Source organism: Carcharodon carcharias, chromosome 13 (genome assembly GCF_017639515.1).
Source record: "Carcharodon carcharias isolate sCarCar2 chromosome 13, sCarCar2.pri, whole genome shotgun sequence".
In the NCBI taxonomy this organism is placed as follows: domain Eukaryota; kingdom Metazoa; phylum Chordata; class Chondrichthyes; order Lamniformes; family Lamnidae; genus Carcharodon; species Carcharodon carcharias.
In genome coordinates this window covers 118,495,216-118,515,302 of record NC_054479.1, presented here as the reverse complement: position 1 = coordinate 118,515,302, position 20,087 = coordinate 118,495,216, and the positions used below count along the sequence as shown (strand labels likewise).

The window sequence follows — 20,087 nt, the reverse complement described above, 5'->3', positions numbered from 1 at the left end:
CTCGCTTACTCTCGCAATGAAGGTCAACATACCATTTGCCCTTTTAACTGCTTGCTGCACCTGCATGCTTGCTTTCAGTGATCAGTGTACAAAAACCACCCAGATCTCTTTAAACATCAACATTTCCCAATCTATCACCATTTAAATAATACTCTTGACATTCTGTTTTTCCTGCCAAAGTGGATAACTTCACACCTATCCACGTTATACTGCACCTGCCATGTATTTGCCCACTCGCTCTACCTGTCTAAATTGCCTTGAATCCTCTTAACACCCTCCTCATTGCTTACACTCCCACCAAGTTTCATGTCGTCAGCAAACTTGAAAGTATTACATTTGGTTCCATCACCCAAATCATTGATATATATTGTGAATAGCTGGGACCCAAGCACTGATCCGTACGGTATGCCATTCACCACCGCCAGCCTCCCCGAAAAAGACCCATTTGTTGCTACTCTCTGTTTTCTGTCTGCTAGCCAATTCTCAATCTATGGCAATATATTACCCACAATCCCATGTGCTTTAACTTTACTCACTAACCTCTTATGTGGAACTTTACCAAAAGTCTTCTGGAAATCCAAATACACCACATCCACTGGTTGTCCCATATCTATTCTGCTAATTACATCTTCAAAAAATTCCAGTGGGTTTGTCAAACATGATTTCCCTTTCATTAATCCATGTTGACTTTGTCTAATCCCTTTGGTATTTTCTAAGTGTCCTGTCATCACATCAGAGACTCTAGCGTTTTCTCTATGACTGATGTTAGGTTAATTGGTCTGTAATTCCCTGTTTTCTCCCTCCCTCCCTCCTTTTTTAAATAGTGGAGTTACATTTGCCTCCCTCCAATCTGCCAGGACTGTTCCAGAATCTACAGAATTTTGGAAGATGACAACCAATGCATCCACTATTTCCATGGCCGCCACCTTTAGTATCCTGGGATGTAGATTATCAGGCCCTGGAGATTTATTGGCTTTCAGTCCCATTTCTCCATCACTTTTTTTTTAATATTACCTAGATTCCTTCAATTCCTCCTCCTCACTGGACCCTTGGTTCCCTTGCATTTCTGGGAAGTTATTTGTGTCTTTGTGAAGACAGACCTAAAGTAGATGTCAAATTGCTCTGCCAATTTCCTTGTTCTCTACTATAAATTCTCCCGTTTTGGACTGTTCGGGACCTACATTTGTCTTCACTAATTTTTTTTTATGCTTGTAGAAAGTTTTACAGTCCCCTTTTATGTTCCTTGCAAGTTTACTCTGAAACTGGAGATGATTGACCTTCAACAATCACAACCACCTTCATTTGTACTAGGTATGACTGCAACCAATGACGAGTTTTCCCCCTGATTCCCATTAACTCTGGTTTTCCTAGGGCTCCTTGTTACCACGTGTGGCAAATCTGCCATGATGTCAAGGGCAGTCACTGTTGCCTCATCTCTGGAGTTCCGCTTTTTTGTCCATGTTTGAACCAAGGCTGGAATGAGGTCAAGAGATGTGACCTTGGCGGAACACAAACTGAGCTTCAATGAGCATGTTATTTCTAAGCAAGTGCTGCTTGATAGCACTGTTGATGACCCCTTCCATCACTTTGATGATGAGAGTAGATTGATGGGACGTTAATTGGCCAGGTTGGATTTGTCCTGCTTTTTGTATACAGGACAGAGATGGGCAATTTTCCACATTGTCGCGTAGATGCCTGTGTTGTAGCTGTACTGGAACAGCTTGGCTACAGGCACAGCAATTTAACAAAAATACTAAGAGTATTTAATTAGAGAGAGAACTGATTCCAAGAAAAATGATAACTCATTAGGCAACTTGGGCTGGATTTTCCTTTTTGTAGCAGTGTTCTGGCACTGACCATCTCTCAACTTTGTCGCAAATTCAACTTGCCCTTGCAGGCCCAGGCTCCAGCTAGGATTCCACTACCAAGAGAGAGCCTGCCAGTGTCACTGAGTGATGTTGAAAGGTACTGATGCACCCAAAGAAACAGTAAAGGGTCAGAAGAACTCCAAATATAGCTGCTTTAAAGCCTATTAAAAATAAATGTCTCGGGAACAGATTGGTGGGGAAAGAGGTTTCAGGTCAGCATTTTCCTTCGATTTCTAGAGATTGTGCTCATCACAGTTGCTAACGTGGACCTAATGCAACCTTCCACAAGGCAGTCCTGGGGAGTGTCGGCAATGATGGCAGACAGAAGGAAAATGGTTCAAAATACATAGTGGTGTGGAAAGGGAGGCAAGGATGCAGTTTGCACAGACAGCATAGTAGACTCTACCAGCCCAATTTGGGTAAGATAAAAGGAGGAAAATTCAGCCTCTTCTCAGTACCACAGCAACTTTTATAGCATCTTTTACATAATTAAACGTCCCAAAATGCTCCACAGGAGCATTATAAAACAAAAAATGACACCGAATCAATAACCATTCGGGCCTAATGGACAGTGGAAGAGAGATGAACTGAAACTCCCAATCGCCTTTCCTTCTGTCAGTAATCGGAGCGGTTTATTTTTGAAGGTAGATGTGTGCATTTCTGAACATCCTCCCATCCCCGTAGTGTGTGATCAATTTTAAAAGTACCAGTAGCAGACTTTCATGGGTTTAAGCAGAGGATTATTTGTTCATCTAAAGATCTAAACACTCAGTCCTGCACCACACACTCAAAGATACAATTAAAGAAGATAGTGCACTTCTGCGTGTATAAACAAAAAGAATAGTTAACCGTTCCTGTGTCTTTGCTCGTCCAGTGAAGAAAGAAGTTTCTTTCCACTCCTGAATTGGAGTTCAGGTACATTCAGATGGTTGGGGGTTGGATATCAGGATTACTTCGAAGAGAAGAATGTTTGGGTCATGAAGTCAGGCGGTCATGGCTGTTGTGTCAGGAAGTACAATTTCTTTACAGGTGAACTTGGAGCTTTGGAATCAGGCTGGGAATTTTTATGAAAGGCTTATAAGCTTTACTATTCTTAAACAGCTGTTGTCTTGTTGGCGTTATTCTGCACCCAGGTCTCTTCTGAGTTTTAGGATAAAAGGATTTCAGTATCAGTACCAGTTTCAGCCACATGGCCAGTGGCCATTGATATACAATAGAAGGTAGATGGAGGTCCTTCACACTTAACTTGTGGATAACTGTACTCATCAGCTTTCCTTTGTTCCATTACAAACCTGAAGACAGAATCATCAGATTCTGTGATTCTGAATCACAGAATCCATTGACTCTGTGCTTTGGAATAACCTTCGAACAATGGCAGGTGTAAATTCCGCAACGGAGTATTGTCTAGGCATGCCCATTCAAAGGGAGAGACCCCTATCCAGCATGATTCAACTCAGAACTTTCCAGAAGCTTGATAGTCTGTATTGAAGTTGCAGAGGTCACCTGATCCCCTTGTTAGCGATCTTAACAGTTTATCAGTGTCCATTTTGAATTAAATAAAGGCAGTTCCAGAAGCTTCCATACAAGCACAGTACATGTTTAAAGTTATGAATATGACATGACTTTTACCTTTCAGCTTTCTTGGAGGGGCAAAATTTTGGAGGGTGCTGACTCCCAAAAATGTCTGCCTATCTGACCGAAGCAATGGAATGCTTTCGAGTTGTAACACAAGTGATCCTAGATATGAGGATTTTGGTTGAATTGTGGGCTCTGCAGATTCTGTACTGGAAAATGATCTCATTGGTTGATACTAAATGTTTCACAATAACATTGGCAGCTGGGAAAGTTAGAAATAATGAGTTTCTGCTTATGCTTGATTGTGTTTGTGAAGCATTTGGACCTCACCAGATGACAATGCAATGTAATTCCATCTACCATGCCTTTTGAAAAATATGCATTAGTATCTTAATAGTATCTATTGTACATGTCACGAGTAAATTACATGTTTGTTACTGTCTGTAATGACTGTAAAATGCATAATTCTGACTTTTGATTCAGTAACCATTTTCCTTGATAATTTGCAGTTTGAGGTACAGATTGATCAGTGTTTTTTAAATTCTTTCATGAGATGCGGCCGTTGCTCACTAGACCAGCAGCATTTATTTTCCATCCCTAATTGCCCTCGAACGTTGTGGTGAGTTGCCACCTTGAACCGCTTGTAGTCCATGTGGTGTAGGTACACCCACAATGCTGTTTGACCTAATTAATACCAATTAACTTATGAGGAAAGGCTTCAGTTTTTACAAGTGATCCAATAACTTTTTTTTTTATCCCAGACAATTCCTAGTGTCTCCTATAATGCCTAGATTAATACATGACATCAATCCCATTCTATAAGACTGACAGCAGATCTTTTAAAAGAAAATTTCCAGACTTCTAAAATATAGCGTGCAAACTTTTAAAGATAATTACTTTACAAGTACAAAAGATGTCTGTTGTTCCTGAATGATGAAATACAAATTGGTGATGCTTGTTTCTGAATGTTGTTTGCATTATGTGGCTCCTAACCACTAAATATTGTGTTCAAACAGCAAAAGTTTCTGATGTTGCAACATTTTTGTTAATTTAATGGATACCTCTGAACAGTTATAATGAAATTAATTAACATAAATTAAAATGTAGGCAAGTAATTTAAATGGAGGTATAATTTTGTTCACTTATTTCTCAGTATGATATGTTGACAACTTTGGTTTCAATGTTTTGGGTGTGGTGTTTCAATCTCATTCATTTTTTGCCTTTGCTTCAAGACCTTTCTTCGTCAACTCAACTTTTCACTTAAGTTATAGCCTGAGGCACTATGGTTCTCAATTTGCAAATGAACATAGTACTTTCAGGTGCTGCCCTTATGGTGGAATGAGATGAAGCACAATTAAGTGGGAATGTCCAAAGTTAGTGTTGCCAAGATAAACTGACCAATTAAGCAGTATAGCTATGCTACTTAGTAGATCTCCTGAATATTTCAACGTGATTCAGTGATGCTGAATCCCAAGATGCTGTATAAACTGCTGGAATTCTGAAATCTGGATTAGAAATATGCTGTTAATTTACACTGCCACAATTGAACTATAAAAATGTTGATGCTGTGTATTGATGAAAGTAGAAATAATAATGTTTCAGTTTTATAGAGGTTGGGTAGACTGTCAGGCTTTCTCTTGATGACACATGTATTCCCTGAGGCTATAAGCTTGCTGGACTCACTGTGCACACAAAAAAAAATTATCAAGGATGGGAAGAGGCGTTTTTGAACCAGAAGGAAATAATTGGTAAACTTAAAACTGGCAACAATCCAGTAACTGAATTCAGCATTAATATTCTGGAGATAACTGAAATCCACACTGACTTGGAAGTGGTTCACTTTGAAAATATACTACTGTCATCAGCTTGTTGCAGGTTGCCAAAGTAATGATATAGGGTTCTTGTGGAGTGAATAAGCTCTTCATCTTGCGAGCTGCATGGAGGTTTCACAAACTTATGGATATGTGTTTGTGCCACAATGCTTCTGCATTGTATCACCGTGTAGAGGTCTGAAATTGGATGACAGAACAGGAAGAAGAGATTTTGTTTTCCCCATGCATGATATGCTTGTTTCGTAACCACAGTCACCAGTGTGAGGATAATTTCCACTATAATGCTTACACACAGGATTGAAGTTGACTTGGCTCAACATTGTTTCCACTTTGTTTTCGATATTATTGTTCACTGCATCAGTGAAATTACTTCTTTGTTGCTTGTTAGTGTAAGCATGTGCAGAAAGTGTCTACAGATTTATTCTTGGTTTAATCACAAACTGATTTGTGCTATACTTGGGAGAGAAATTATCCATGAAGGTTTTCTTAACACTTTTACACTTTCTGATATAGTCTGATCATTTCCAGCATCAGTAAGTATGCAAAAGCAAAACCTTCCTTAGTGCAGTATTGATATTGAAACTTGTCATAGCACATTTAAGTTGTTTTACTTATGTCCCTTCAAGATGGAAGAAATAAGTAGGGTCATGGCCCCTTGTGTCCGAATTGTAATATACTGCAAAGCTGTATCACAAGTGTCATTATTCTGTTATTGAGACTGTTGCAATACATGGGACACAACAGACCTTTGATCATTAATTCATTCCATACCAATACAGGCTTTCAGCTCAGCAAAACCTGCATATACTAAGGAGAGCTCCACAAGCCCATTTTTAATATTATTGAACTAGCCTAAACGCTGTTTGCCTGGAAACTGATTATTTGCAGAAGAAATACCTAAATTTGTTAGAAGTGATAGTTTGTTATGCAGTAGATGAGTGATTTTGTTTCAACAAGAAACTCCTAGCCCTCTAGAAGCCTTGATAAATATATCATATCATTTTAGTTTCAAGTAATTGACATTGTTAAAGCGCCTAAATGTTCCTATATGAATTGCAGCCATTTGCATTAGATGCTGAAAATACATTATTTTGTTTACATTAGCCAAGAGATTTGATCTGGCTTTTAAAAGCAGTGCTACTTAAAATGGCTTTTTTTCAACTACAGTTGATCTGTATTTGCATTAATACAAACATGTGAATTGTGCAACTAAAAGTTGGAATCTGGAGAGGTTGGTATATGGGGTTCAAATAGATTAGTGCAGTTAATACATAGTTACAGATTAGCATACATTTGTATAGTTGGGGAGGAGTGATGGGGTGGGAAGAAATATCATGCATACAGTTCAAATGACCAACTTTTGCTTTGTACTGTGCTTTGGATTTAGCACTAATTTATTTATGTATTTAGTCTCTTATCTCATTATTAAATGAAGGTGCAACCTTGCTAACAGATTGTACATGTGTTTCTCTTTCCTCTCCTGTCTCTGCTCCCCCTTGAATATAAACAGCTTCTTTGTAAATAACAGAATTCCAACAGGATAGACATAAAGATAGAAAATTGGTATTTACACTTTTAACCATTTCTTTTAGAACTACCAATGAAATAAAAAATTTACAGTATCTACCTCGTGCAAGTGAGCCACGTGAAATGCTGTTTGAGGATAGGACACGAGCCCATGCTGATCATATTGGACAGGGATTTGAGCGTCAGACCACAGCAGCTGTTGGAGTGTTGAAAGCTGTACAGTGCGGGGATTGGTATGTGACCTAGCCATTTGACTGGCTGATCTGTCTGCTGTTAAGTTTTAAATGTTGAAGAAAAATGTAGTATCTTTAGTTACTGATTTAACCAAAATGCAGAACTATTGTTTTTATTTCTGTCTACCTAATGTTACTTCAACAAACATTTTTGAAATTTGGCATGCAAATTTTAGGACTTTAAAGACTGGTAGCGAAGTTATTTGTTGTCTGAAAATTTATTATAAGTGAAAGCGTAGCTTTTTTATACACATATCAAATTCAGTCTACAAGGAATACAAATACATAGACAAACTGTTTACCTATTGCTAATTATTTTTAATATTTCATTTATGTCAATGTTTAGTCACAAACTCCATATCCCTGGTCCTTAAGAGTAAATTCTTTTGGGACACTACATTTGTATGTTTCTCTGGTTTCTTTTTGCTCTTCTCAGAAGGAAAAAGTACAGCAATGGTCTTTAAAAGTATTCCTTCAATTACATTTGCGTACAAAGATTAGTGATTCGGGCAGTTTTTTGTGATGGAAGAATCAATGGAGAAGAAAGGGTTTGCTTCAGTGGGTAAATGTACTGTAGAGGTAACACTGAGACATAAAACCAGGAAGGTCCCTGATCCCTGATCTGAATTAAGTGACAAGGTATTTCAATTGGCTTCCGTATCCCTGGACAAGTTGAAGCTATGGGTTGGAGAAATATAATATGCACTATCAAAAATAATCTTTTGCTTTATGCTTAAAATTGGATTTTGCACTTTAATCCACATAGATATGTTGAGAAGAGTTCCGGTCATATTGTTGCACAGCTCCATATTGCTTTTTATTCTATATTCCTGTGTAAACATGTTCTAGGGAGGGAAGAGTTTGGTGAAACAGCATGCCCAAGTAACGAGTACAGTAATGGTGGCAATGGTTAAGAAAGAAAAGGTGTATTGGCATGTATTCAAACTGCATTAGCATTGGCAGGAGATCTACTGTGGCTGATATGACCTAGTTTATTGATTAATTCTCAATGTGTAATTTGCTGATATGATTCTAATAGTTTTTTCTGTAGTTTGTGATTTTAAAAAGGGCACTGAGGGAAAAAACATTAATCTGAGTTAAATGTGATAATAATAGCGATAGATCTAGATTTTTTAAAAATAGTGCATGCTGAGCCCTGCCTTGTTCAGATCTTGGGATCATCGTCTGTAGAATGCAGCCAGGTAGATTGACTAAAGTAAGATCACACCATGGAGTTTTTCATGATTATTTATAGAAGGCCAGGAGTAAGCAAGTACTGAAGCTATATCTGCGGTTACTCCAATCCCTTAGGGGATTTAATTAGGCTGAGTAATAGCATTACATATTACACATGTTAAGTTGAAGGGAAGAGTTGAAACGGTAGAATTTCATTTTTCGCACTTATTTTTGATCTGGTATTTAATGTAGAGAATATGTTCCTCACCTCCCTTTTTAAACCTATTTTTCCAGTGCCCCTTGTACCATCTCCCAAGAGGTTAGGTAAGCAACTCTAGTCCTATTAAAATTATAAATCTTCCTGCTTATGTTGCATCAGTATGGTCTGGAGTGACCAGGGACACACGTAAATACAAGAGACTTGGGAATGAGAAGGGATGGCAGGCAGGACTTTTTCATTAAATGGGTAATTGACTGGTGGAATGAATGACCATGAAATGCCATTGAAGTAGAGTGCAAATGGGTACAAACAACAGTTGGATGTATCTTTAGAGAGAACTTGAAGGATATGTTGAGAAGGCCAATAGGTGAGATTTCTCTCTAGGTGTGTTGCACCTAATAGCCATTCACTTTGAAAAATGTCTGTGTTCACTCTAAACTTCCACTCTTTTCTGTGTGGAAGTGCAGCATTTCACTTGTTGCTACCTACAATAGTAACAGCTGATGTCGTGCACACACCATATGAAAAAGCACAGGCATTAACTGGCAAACAACCACTTTTTAGTACCTAATAAAATGAACAGTTGCTTTAAATATAGGTTGTTTTATAAATTAAATCCAGTTAATAATTTTCCCCTTTTCTCAGGTCTGATCAACCCCGTATAACCAAAGATGTGATTTGTTTTCATTCAGAAGACTTCCTAGAGGTGGTGCAGAGGTTACAGTTAGATCTGCATGAGCCACCATTATCTCAGGTAATTCTAGTTAACTCTACTTGCTAGTTATTTTAAAACTAATTGTAAATTTGATCTATATGGTATTATGTGTGCTTTTATTTGCTTGGCTTTTACCCCTGTGGCTGTGAAACGCAGATCCGTTCTGTATCCCTTGTTTGTGCTGAGCTTGCTGGGACAGTGATGCAATATTCAGTACTTCTGGCATGGGAAGCGCAAAATCTGTCAATGTTCCATCCCTGGTTATTAGTCAATGATCCTGTGAAAAATTCATGTATATGGATGTTGGATGAGGAAAATATAGGGTTTGAAAAATACACCAGATGTAGGCAATGCCTTTGAGAGAAGGAGAGAGATTTGGCAAAGAAAATGATTAAAAATCAATATTTTTAGGAAAAATAAATGACTCCTGAAGAAAATGTCATGGATTATATAATCTGATGTCAGCAATGCAGTCTTTCCAGCCAATTGAGTGACATTATGTGGGCCAGAGTGTTCCAGACCAATTATCGATTCCTGTCCATAGAAAACATTTTGCCAGAGCAAGGTGTGCACTCCATCTGGTGGAGAAATTGAGAACTGGTGAAACTCAAAGGTGAACCCAAATGGGCAACCATTTAATTAATTCTAACTAGTAGATTGGGAAACAAAGATCATTGATTGCAATGATCTGTGCACCAGAAACTATTTTTATAAATAATCTATTTTTGAGGTAAATGTGGTATGCACTTTTCATTGCTAAGCCCTGTTTTCTCACCTTATTTTTAGTGTGTTCAATGGGTAGATGATGCAAAGCTCAACCAGATACGAAGAGAAGGCATTCGCTATGCGAGAATTCAGTTGTATGACAATGACGTATATTTCATTCCCCGGAATGTTGTACACCAGTTCAAGACTGTCTCTGCAGTATGCAGCTTAGCATGGCATGTGAGGTTGAAACAATATCATCCAGATGCAGGAGAACCATCTGCTCAAGAATGTGCTTCTGAAAGTTCAGAATTGCCACCAGACACCAAGTGCCCAGTTATCAAATTGGAAACTGAGGACAAAAAGCAGGGGGGTGACATTACCTCTGAAGATGCAAGACATCAAGAAGTCAAAATAGAACTTAATATCACAGAACTCCCAAAAATGAAAGTGGAGTCTAAAAGCACTGAATCACAGTTTGTAACTGAGTCAAAAGACCTAGTGTGTTCAAATACCCAAACTGACTGTGGAGATGAACAACAGCTACCCTCAGTAAACCCAGATTTGCATGAGTAGCAACAGAATTTTTCTCACTGATATCTGTGTATATTCTTTGGAGCTTTTATTTTTTTTTAAATGTATCTTAACAATGGTGTGACGTACAATATATGTTCTTGCTTATGTAAGTTCTATGGGGCAAGCTTGTTACTGTTCTTAAGACTGTTACATGGTAGGACAGAAAAGTACATGTAGCTTTGTAACATTCCTCAGTGCCTGTCCATAACTGTGAAGTATAACAGCACTTAAGGGACAGGTGCACTGTCACACTGCAGGTTAAATGGAAAAAAAAAAGTTTTAAAAAATTACTTTTTTATTTTTAGATAAAAAAGTAGTAGGGATAGAAGCAGAGTTGACCTCGGCATATACTTTTTTTGTAAGCTGAGCCAAAATTGTTTCCAAATTCAAGCTTATCCATAGAGCTTATGTCAACCTAGTTGCAAGTTTGAATACTGGTATTTGTGTCAACAAAGTAGTGTAAATACATTTTTTATTATAATTATGTAGTGCGATTTCAAACTAAAATCTGAACCACTTAATAAAGGTTCAGTGTACTTTAATGTTTTTTATATATACGTAAGTACCAAAAGTAGTAGCCTTTGGCTATTTTACACCTACATTATTTTATTTCACCTAATGTAGACGTGACAAAGTTTGTGTAACCGTGCAGACAAATCAGAATTTTCTTATTTCTCTCCCAGGGGGAGAGGAGAAGGGAATTGAGTGCAAATGATCATATTCTAGATTTTAAAATAAAGATATTCATTATGTGGTGTTGTCTAAGACACTGAAGTACCAGTACCCCATGGAAACTAGTTTATAAGGCTCTCCATCTCTTCACTAAGTTTCTGCAAACACTGTCTTTATTAAATCAATTGTAGTTCTAACATCTCGCACAGTGCTGAGCCTTTTAATTGGGCTGTTTTATCCCTTTTCATCATCAGTTAGACAGGAAGGAGTTTAAAAATTCCAGCCTCTCAAAATGACATAGTATAGTTAGTTTTTGAGTGCTCAGTTGCCTTTGGATCAGAGTTATTTCCCTATTGCAGTAAGGTTGACCAAATTAATGTTCTATGGTGTCAGCTTCAAGTTTGTAAATTCAGTTCAGACATAAGACTATTTCATTTTCAAATAATTTGTCCGTCTGTGCTATTGTGATGCAGGCTGCACATATTGGTGTACCTTTCATACATAGCACCTCGGAATTTGTGGTCAATGGCAGCGATGGTGCTTGCCACTGACCTCAGAAAGCTGGTATCAAAAGATTTACTGGGCTTAAGAACATGAATTTCCTCTATCTTGACTGGAATTTGGCGCCATCAGCCAATCGGACTGAAGAATTCTCGCAACATGCAAAGCAGGAGGTAAAAAGCAAGGATTATAATCCACATTTTAATCAATGTACAGAAAGCAAAATAAAGACTAGGGTTTACACATGGGATTAAGGTGGAAGCTGAAATATCATAAATTTTAAAATAGCTTTTATAAAAATCATGCAATTTTCAAATGTCTTTCTGAGGCAATGAGATTCCACAGTTGTAAAATTAGTGTTTTAGGGCCAGAAAGGTGGTTCAGCAGTAGTAATAACCTAGAATGCTGTTAGTTGTCAATTGCACCAGATTAAACAAGGATTAACGTTTTCAGTGACCACAGTGCGTAAAAAGTTGATGTTCGTTCATGTCAATTACTGTGAGTTGCTTGTGCTAATTGTATCTGAGATGATTGTGGAGAAGCAGGATATCACTGACAACAATTCCTGTTTTTCCGTGTTTAACAGCCTGTGTGGATGCCAGAATTTGCTGTCAGTTTTACACAGTTATGACTGAGTATTGACAGTTTCACCACCATGAGGACCACAAATTCCAGGCCATTCTTTGTATAATTCATTAATATTGAATACAATTTTCTGCAGTTGCACTAGATGTGTAACATATGAGAGCGACCATGATCTTGGCATGAATATGACATGCTTTAAATTATCACTTCAGCTTTAATTAGTATTGCTTTATGGAGCTAGCCTTTCATGTAATTTGGGCTGGATTTAAATCCCTGTTCCATTGCTTTCTCTCCTTCCACCCCATCCTGCCTCACAAATAATCAAGAGCATATCAAAACCACCAGATCAAATAACCATTCTTCCACATGTGGTGTTATGGTATTCCCATGTCCAAATCTCTACTGTTTGCAATGTTATGTGAATATGCACGTTAAGATTTACCACACTTTGTGGCAAGAATTTTCATTATTGACAATCCAATGGATAATGGGTAAAGTCTGTCCCTAGGCCATACAAACCAGGAGGGCTCAAAATTTGATTAATGCTTTATGTCAAGTCAGTTCATCTCAGTTGAGCCAGTAGTAAGGGCACTACAATTGTATTGATAAAGTAAAAATTAACTTTTCTGGATCTATATAATTAAAAATGGGTATGTATGGTGAATGAAGAGTGGATAGGACACAGCTCTGATGCTTTATTGCAGAGACAGTTGGACCAGATTGCAGAGACTTGTTGGGAGCCTCAGCAGAATGAGGGGAAAAAAATATTTTTCATTTTATATATTTGTTCTGTAAAGCTCTTTGTCCAGCAATTTGTGCCTTTTTATTTGAACATAAATAGGGGCAGGAGTAGGCCATTCGGCCCCTCAAGTCTGCCCTGCCATTTCTTAAGACCATGGCCGATCTGCCCCAGGCCTCAACTCCTCTTACGTGCCAGCTCCTCATAGCCCTCAACTCCCCGATATTTCAAAAATCTATGTACCTCCTCTTTAAATACTTTGTGACCTAGCCTCCACAAGGTAGAGAATTTCAGACATTCACTACCCCCTGAGAAGAAATCCCTTTGCATCTCAGTTTTAAGTGAGTGTCCCCTTATCCTGTAACTATGTCCCCTAGTTTGAGATTCCCCCACTAGTGGAAACACCTTCTCAACATCTACCCTGTCAAGCCCCCTCAGAATCTTGTACATTTCAGTAAGATCACCCTTTATTCTTCTAAACTCTAATGAATAAAGGCCTAACCTGTTTAGCCGTTCTTGATAAGTAAACCCCTTCATCCCAGGAATCAGCCTAGTGAATTTCCTTTGAACTGCTCCCAGTGCCAGTATATCCTTTCTTAAATACAGGGACCAAAACTGTTCAAAGTACTCCAGGTGCAGCCTCACCAACAACCCTGTACAGTTGTAACAAGACTTCCCTATTTTTAAACTCTAACTTCCCGGCAATACAGGCCAAAACTCCCTTTGCCTTCTTAATTACTAGCTGCACCTGCATGCTAACCTTTTGCATTTCATTCACAAAAACACCCAGATCCCTCTGTTTTTGGAGTGTCTCTCTCTTTAAATAATAGTCTGCCTTTTGTTTCTTCCTACCAAAGTGCATGACCTCACACTTTCCTACATTAAACTCCATCTGCCAAGTTTTTGTCCACTCATTCAAGCTGTCGAAGTCCCCTTGCAGATCCCTAATGTCCTCATCACAACATTCCTTATCATCTATTTTTGTATCATCAGCAATTATTGCCTTCTCCTTGAGGCATGACTCCTGTAGGACTACAGTTGCAAAAGTGGCCTCAGCATTTCTTAGTGTGTGACTGTAAACAGTGAGTACTTGATCATGAGGATATCATAGCTAAATGTGGTTGCCCTTCCCTCTCATAAGTGCATTTTCCACAGGCTTAATCTACTGTGGAACTCTGGCTGACTTTTTCCTCTTCTGGAGCCGGCCATAGTACCTCTCTGCCACTGTACTGAGATTGGTTAACCAGCAACTGATGCTGAGTGCTGCAAAAATTCAATACTGTGAGCTTAAAGGTTATAAGCAGATTCACATAAAACTGCACTAGCAGAGTTGCATTCCAGCAAATAAATAGATTGATTTATAAAATAACTAGCAGCAAATTAATGTTGCAAGTACTTAAACAGCCATTCTTTTCACCCTTCAGAATATATTTCTTGCACAATCTGAACTAAATATTTGGGAGGAAACGATTTTTCTTAGATTTCCTGATGTAATGTTTGTACATGCAGAGATGTGTTCTTCCCCAACATACAGAATCCAAGTGTCAATTCTAGAAACTGATCTTAAATGAAGATGGTGCTGAACCAAAATAGAGTAACTATGTAAGTGTCTTTATGCCAAAAAAAGCCTTTCTTGTTTCACCTCACGTAATTTACAGTCTTCCCCTCAACATAGCATGAGAGGGGTTAGCTGCTAAAGACAATTTGTTTGTTGCCCCAATCTGCAAATTTTGCATATAGTTGTAGCATTTCAAAGAAGTAATGACCAAGCCATTGGGAGTAAGTATTGGGTTGCCTTAAATATTCTTCCAGTTACAGCAGTATTGGTCGCTCTTAGAAGTGGTTTGAGTATCATGAGTTCAGGAGAGGACCAGCCTAATAATTATACAAAAGTATAACTGATATCAATTAAATTTACTCATGATCTGAACTGGACACTGTATTTTGTGCACTTCTCCAATAGTTCTGAAGGGAACTGAAAAATGAGGCAAGTCCAGAGGCAAATTATTATTTTATTTCACAAGACACCAACTGAACATACAGAGTAATGGTCAACGCAAATGTAATTTGATCCAATCAACCTCACTTAAGTCTTGAATAATAAATTTGATGATTTGGTTTTGTGGGCTGGCTGACCTGTTTTTAACATTACCTTTCTTTCTAACTACAGCTCTGAACTTGTAGTATTTTATTAAACCTTACTACCCATATATCATTTTGCTCCCAACCAGTTATGGGAAGTGACATTAACTTCCATGTCAGTTTTGCCAATAGGCTTGTCGTTAAAACTAGCTACCACTTCCCCAACCCACTGCTTTTACTGAGGTGGGTGGGGGGGAATTAAACAGAACCTTCTCAATCAATGGCTGCTCTCTTGAATAATAGGCCAAAGATCCTCAGGTCAGTTTGGAAAAGACAGTGAGCAGTGACATTCCTCGGGCTGCCATCTTCAGTACCTTCAGCCTGTGTGTATATTTTCACAGAATCACAGTGCAGAAGAGGCCCTTCGGCCCAACGATTCTGCACCGACACTTGAGAAACGCCTGACCTACCTACCTAATCCTATTTACCAGCACCATAGCTTTGAATGTTATGACGTGCCAAGTGCTCATCCAGGTACTTTTTAAAGGATGTGAGGCAACCTGTCTCCACCACCCTCCCAGGCAGCGCATTCCAGACTGACATCACCCTCAAAGATCCATTTGAAGTTACTTGAACATTGCTCAAGTTTTAAATTCTTTGAGGTATTTTTTTTAAATCCTGCAATGTGTCTCCATGTTAATCATGCCATGTCACGGAGGTGAAGGAACTTTTTTCCTACTATCTGAATCCAATTCTAAGTTCATACTTAGTAGAAAAATACAAAAAATCTCCCTATTTGATCCAGAAGGAAAGCTCTTGTTTCCATTTTCTGCCTTTTTCCACCCACTTCTCACAGGATGATTGTTGTTTGCTGGTGCTTGAGGACATGGCTGGCAAAGTGTGCAAGGATGCCCTTGAAGCATTGCTGACGAGAATTTTCCAGTTGGTTGCCCCATTCCTCTTGCAACTACTGCCTCCTGCACTTTATGCTTGTTGCAGTCTTATACACTATGTAAATGTTATTTGGCACCTAACCTTCACCAACTTTCTCATCAAATTTGCCCAGTAACTGGATGTATGTTTTTCAAACATGGAGCCTACTGTACCACTGCTGTGCAGCTGGATAAACTGCTCACTACTACATTGAGGAACTCAATCTGGTTTGACTGGCCCTATCCATTCTCAACATTAATGAGGTTATGGTACTGACTCACCATTCAACATCAATTTTGGCTGGCAGTGGCGGAAAAAGGGTTGGAGTCAGACGAACAAAGAATTGGGCTGGGACTGGATGAGGTTGGAAGAAGTGAGTGGTAATGTATGGAGGAGTTTTGAATAGGATGAGAAAGCCCAAATTCAGATGCTGTTGGACCAGTGTGGAAGAGGGTGATTGTTGAGGACTCAGTATGGGTTAAGATACAGCTACTATTATTTTACAGGAGGTCAGCTGAGGAGAGAGGATATACTTGTCAGGAAAGGCTGAACAGGCTCTTCTCTAGAAAAGCAAAAGTTAAGGGGTGACCTAATGAAAGTCTTTTTTTTAAATTAGGAAGTTTGGTATGGTAGGAATAGCCAAGATGTTTCTGCTTGAGGAAACCAAAACTATTGGCCATAAATATAAGATAAAATAAAGGCTTGCATTTATATAGTGCTTTTCGTGACTACCAGACGTCTCAAAAGCGCTTTATAACTAATGAAATACTTTTTGATGTGTCACTGTTGTAACATTGGAAACCTGGTAGCTAATTTGTGCCCAGCAAACTCTCAAGTTGCAATGTGATAGTGACCTGGTAATCAATTTTTTTGTGAAACAAAAACAGAATTACCTGGAAAAACTCAGCAGGTCTGGCAGTATCGGCAGAGAAGAGTTGACGTTTCAAGTCCTCATGACCCTTCTCCACCGATGCTGCCAGACCTGCTGAGTTTTTCCAGGTAATTCTGTTTTTGTTTTGGATTTCCAGCATCCGCAATTTTTTTGTGATGCTAGTTGAGGGATAAATATTGGCCAGGACACTAACGGTAACTCTCCTGCTCTTCAAAATAGTGCCGTCAGAATAGCTGAAGCTTTTACATCACCCCAGCAGGCAGATGAAGCCACAGTTTAACATCTCATCTGAAAGATAGCATCTCCAACAGCACAATGCTGCCTAAGTGCTGCACTGGAGAGGTGAGTAGTCCTACCAACTAAGCTGCCACATAATAGTCACTAATAAATCCAATAGGGAATTCAAGCACAACTTAATGTACTCAAAGAATGGGAAGATGTAGGATTCAGTGAAAGTAGACTGTCAGATCATATCAAACAGCATATCCCAGCCACTGTTCCCAACAGGCAGGTTACAGATGTACCCACCCAGCCCATGCTTGCAAAACTCAAAACACTGTCCAATATTAGATGTGAATTCATGATTGGACATTTTATGAGTAATCCCGAGTCGGGCTTGCAGTGTAGTGCACTGGAAGCTACACGTATTAATACACAGCCTTGTTCTGACAGAAAGAACTTGTACCTAAATTGTGCTTGTTTCAGCTAAACAAAATAAATTACAGCCATTTGTTGACTCATTCCTCAGGGCAATGGCTTGACCAATCAGGGTCGAGCTGTCTAGTTTAAATTTCAAACAATGCTTGGCAGTTAACTGTCAGTGGTGCATTCTCCATAGCAATGCCATTTGCCAATCGCTCAGCACTTTCTTCACATACAGTATAAATTGTTGCCTTCCTCTTAGTGTCCTGAGTGCAAGGCAAAAAGCTTAGACGTGTCTTTTTTCAGCAATAAAGGAGTAGGTGAGGCAAGTAATAACTAGACACACACCAGAGAGAAAGGAATAGAAGGCTATGCGGATAGAGTTAGAGGGGGCTCATGTGGAGTATAAACACTGGTACAGACTGCGCTAAATAACCTGTTTCTGTGCTGTACAATCTATATTGGTGGGCGAGTTTACAGAGAACTGAGTCAGTCGTCGCAGGGATCCAGCGAGTCGTGGCGAGGTAGGGTTGGGCGTTGCTAAGGTCGATGACAGTTTCCTTGAAAATTTTAGGGCTAAGGAACATTTATATCTCTGCCCCTTATAATCCGAATGACTTTACTATCCTCTATCTTATAGGTGCAAGAAATGAACACCACTATAACATTGTTCCTGCCTGCAAAACTTGCTGCACGCTAGTCCGCAGTTGCCAATAATTCCCCTTTGTTCATTGTATCTTGCACATCTTTCCCAATCCATGTCCATTTGTTTTGGAAATATGTCCGCAAAATGTAAGAGTTTTTTACGATTTGTTAACATTTAATACATCGTGAATAAAAAGGTATACGTGCTATTTGACATTTGTGCAGATTTGCAAATGTTGCAATCCTTAACACTTTGCCAAATAAAGCATGTTTTGAATAAGTTTCAAGTCAGTATTGCAGCCCTTGCCTAATAAAACTGGTGTATATGCAGTTGGTAAGTTCGTAAATTTGGCCCTCGAATTGACCCTATCATAAATTAGAAGTTGCATATAGCAGGGATATGGCTATTTTCCTAATTTAAAAATTAAAGTATTTTATAGTTGGGGAAGGATAAAGCGTTAAGCACAAGTACTTTCCTTTTGTGTTGTACCGTTGTTACCAACAGCACTACAGTGTGAAGTAACTGGCTGTTATAAAATATTTTGAAAAATTATTTCAATTCCATACTCTATTTGCTTGAACAAACCCCAGGTGTAACTACGTCCTGTCATGATTTGCATTCATTTACAGGATTTTTAAGTAACCTTCACATTTACATGATTATATTACGATAACTTCACATAATGCACAAAGGAAGCAGTTTTAAGAAATTACATTTACAATCCGGTAGAGTTCATTTAGATTTGAAAAAAAAACATGAAAAACACCATTTTAACGTGCCTTACATGTTACTTCGATTAAGTTCCGCATTAAACCTGGTGTTGGAGCAACAATTAAGATGGCAACAAAAGACTATCTGTCCACCCAATCAGTCTTGTCTCATAGAATAGATATTATACGCCAGATCAACCACTGCCCCGATGAGTAAGAGCCAAAGAGGTATAAAAACGAATATGAGTTTCATTTGTGCGAAATGCTCCAGCCTGGCGCATAGCGCTAGCAGAAAGCCGAATTTAAGCAGCATGGCGCAGAGGTACCAGACTTCCTTCTTGAGATTGTTGCCGTTCCTGTCATAGCCCGATTTGCATCTCCCGATAATCTTCACGATTAACATCATTAAAAGGATGGTATCAAAAATCCAGAGCGGGATGAAGATAAGGTTCCAGTTCCAAGGAGCTTTATCGTCCAATTTCAGCACCAATACAATTAAGAAGAGCAAGGTGAAGAGCCAGGTCATTAAAACCCTCTGCGCTAATGACATTCTCATCTAAAACAGACGGAGGGTACGCTGCTCGTTTCCCGAATGCTTGCTCCGAATGTTTCGAGAAACAGAATGTTTCGAGAGAGGTAATACTGTTAAGAAAATAAGTTTCATTTCATGTTTTCATAAAGTCTCTTACGTCAGTGCTATTCGCTCTTTGATTTAACATCTGCACATTGTTTTCTCCATTTTATTCTTGATGCAGGCATAATACTTTGGCACATAACTTCGATTTCGTAAACTCCCGAGTGTTGACTCAAGTCATCGCTTGGCCATCGTAACAAAGGTCTGAATCAAACAAGCCCTCCAGTACCGCAGGATCGCCCTCCCCACGGCCAGCAGGCGAAGCTGCAGCTCAAATACACGTTAAGCCCCTTCGCATGCTTCTCTGCTACTGCCCAGGGCCTTTCGCTTTGCTTCGACTTTCCCTCTCGAACCCCTTACTTCGAGTAAAGCCAAGCAATACGTAGCCGTTACCTCACCCAAAGTCCCACCCATAGCGTGAGGCAATTGGTGTTTTAAATTATTTCTTCAATATATTCCGTTTGCAATTGTGAGGTCGTACTGTCAATCAGCCATGTGTCACACTTCCGGGAACAGTGAATCAAAGGCCGCTCTAAAACAGTAACCTTTTCCGCTATTGTATGTACTCTGTTTTATGCAGAGGGTTTATTTTTTGTAATTACATAACATGTCAATAATCAATTT

At 38.9% G+C, this 20,087-nt stretch overlaps 2 protein-coding genes across 2 annotated transcripts in view; one reads left to right on the top strand and one right to left on the bottom strand.

Annotated features, from left to right (window-relative positions):
* The window catches only part of LOC121285844 (lysine-specific demethylase RSBN1L-like), a 76,733-nt gene extending 65,554 nt beyond the window's left edge, over positions 1-11,179 (top strand). Inside the window, exons 5-7 of the mRNA XM_041202727.1 lie at positions 6,868-7,035; positions 9,077-9,185; positions 9,933-11,179. Coding sequence (XP_041058661.1) covers positions 6,868-7,035; positions 9,077-9,185; positions 9,933-10,427 — 772 coding nt within the window. The 3' untranslated portion in view covers positions 10,428-11,179. The remainder of the gene's footprint in view (positions 1-6,867; positions 7,036-9,076; positions 9,186-9,932) is intronic.
* A 6,480-nt stretch (positions 11,180-17,659) lies between these two features.
* On the bottom strand, positions 17,660-19,827 carry LOC121285451 (transmembrane protein 60-like). The gene has a single exon (XM_041201885.1). It carries the CDS (start codon positions 19,383-19,385, stop codon positions 18,987-18,989), a length of 399 nt encoding a protein of 132 aa, XP_041057819.1. The 5' UTR covers positions 19,386-19,827; the 3' UTR covers positions 17,660-18,986.
* Between the last annotated feature and the right edge of the window lie 260 nt (positions 19,828-20,087).

Coding starts and splice junctions, on each gene's coding strand:
- LOC121285451 (XM_041201885.1), bottom strand. CDS start 19,385: ATGAGAATGTCATTAGCGCAGAGGGTTTTAATGACCTGGCTCTTCACC.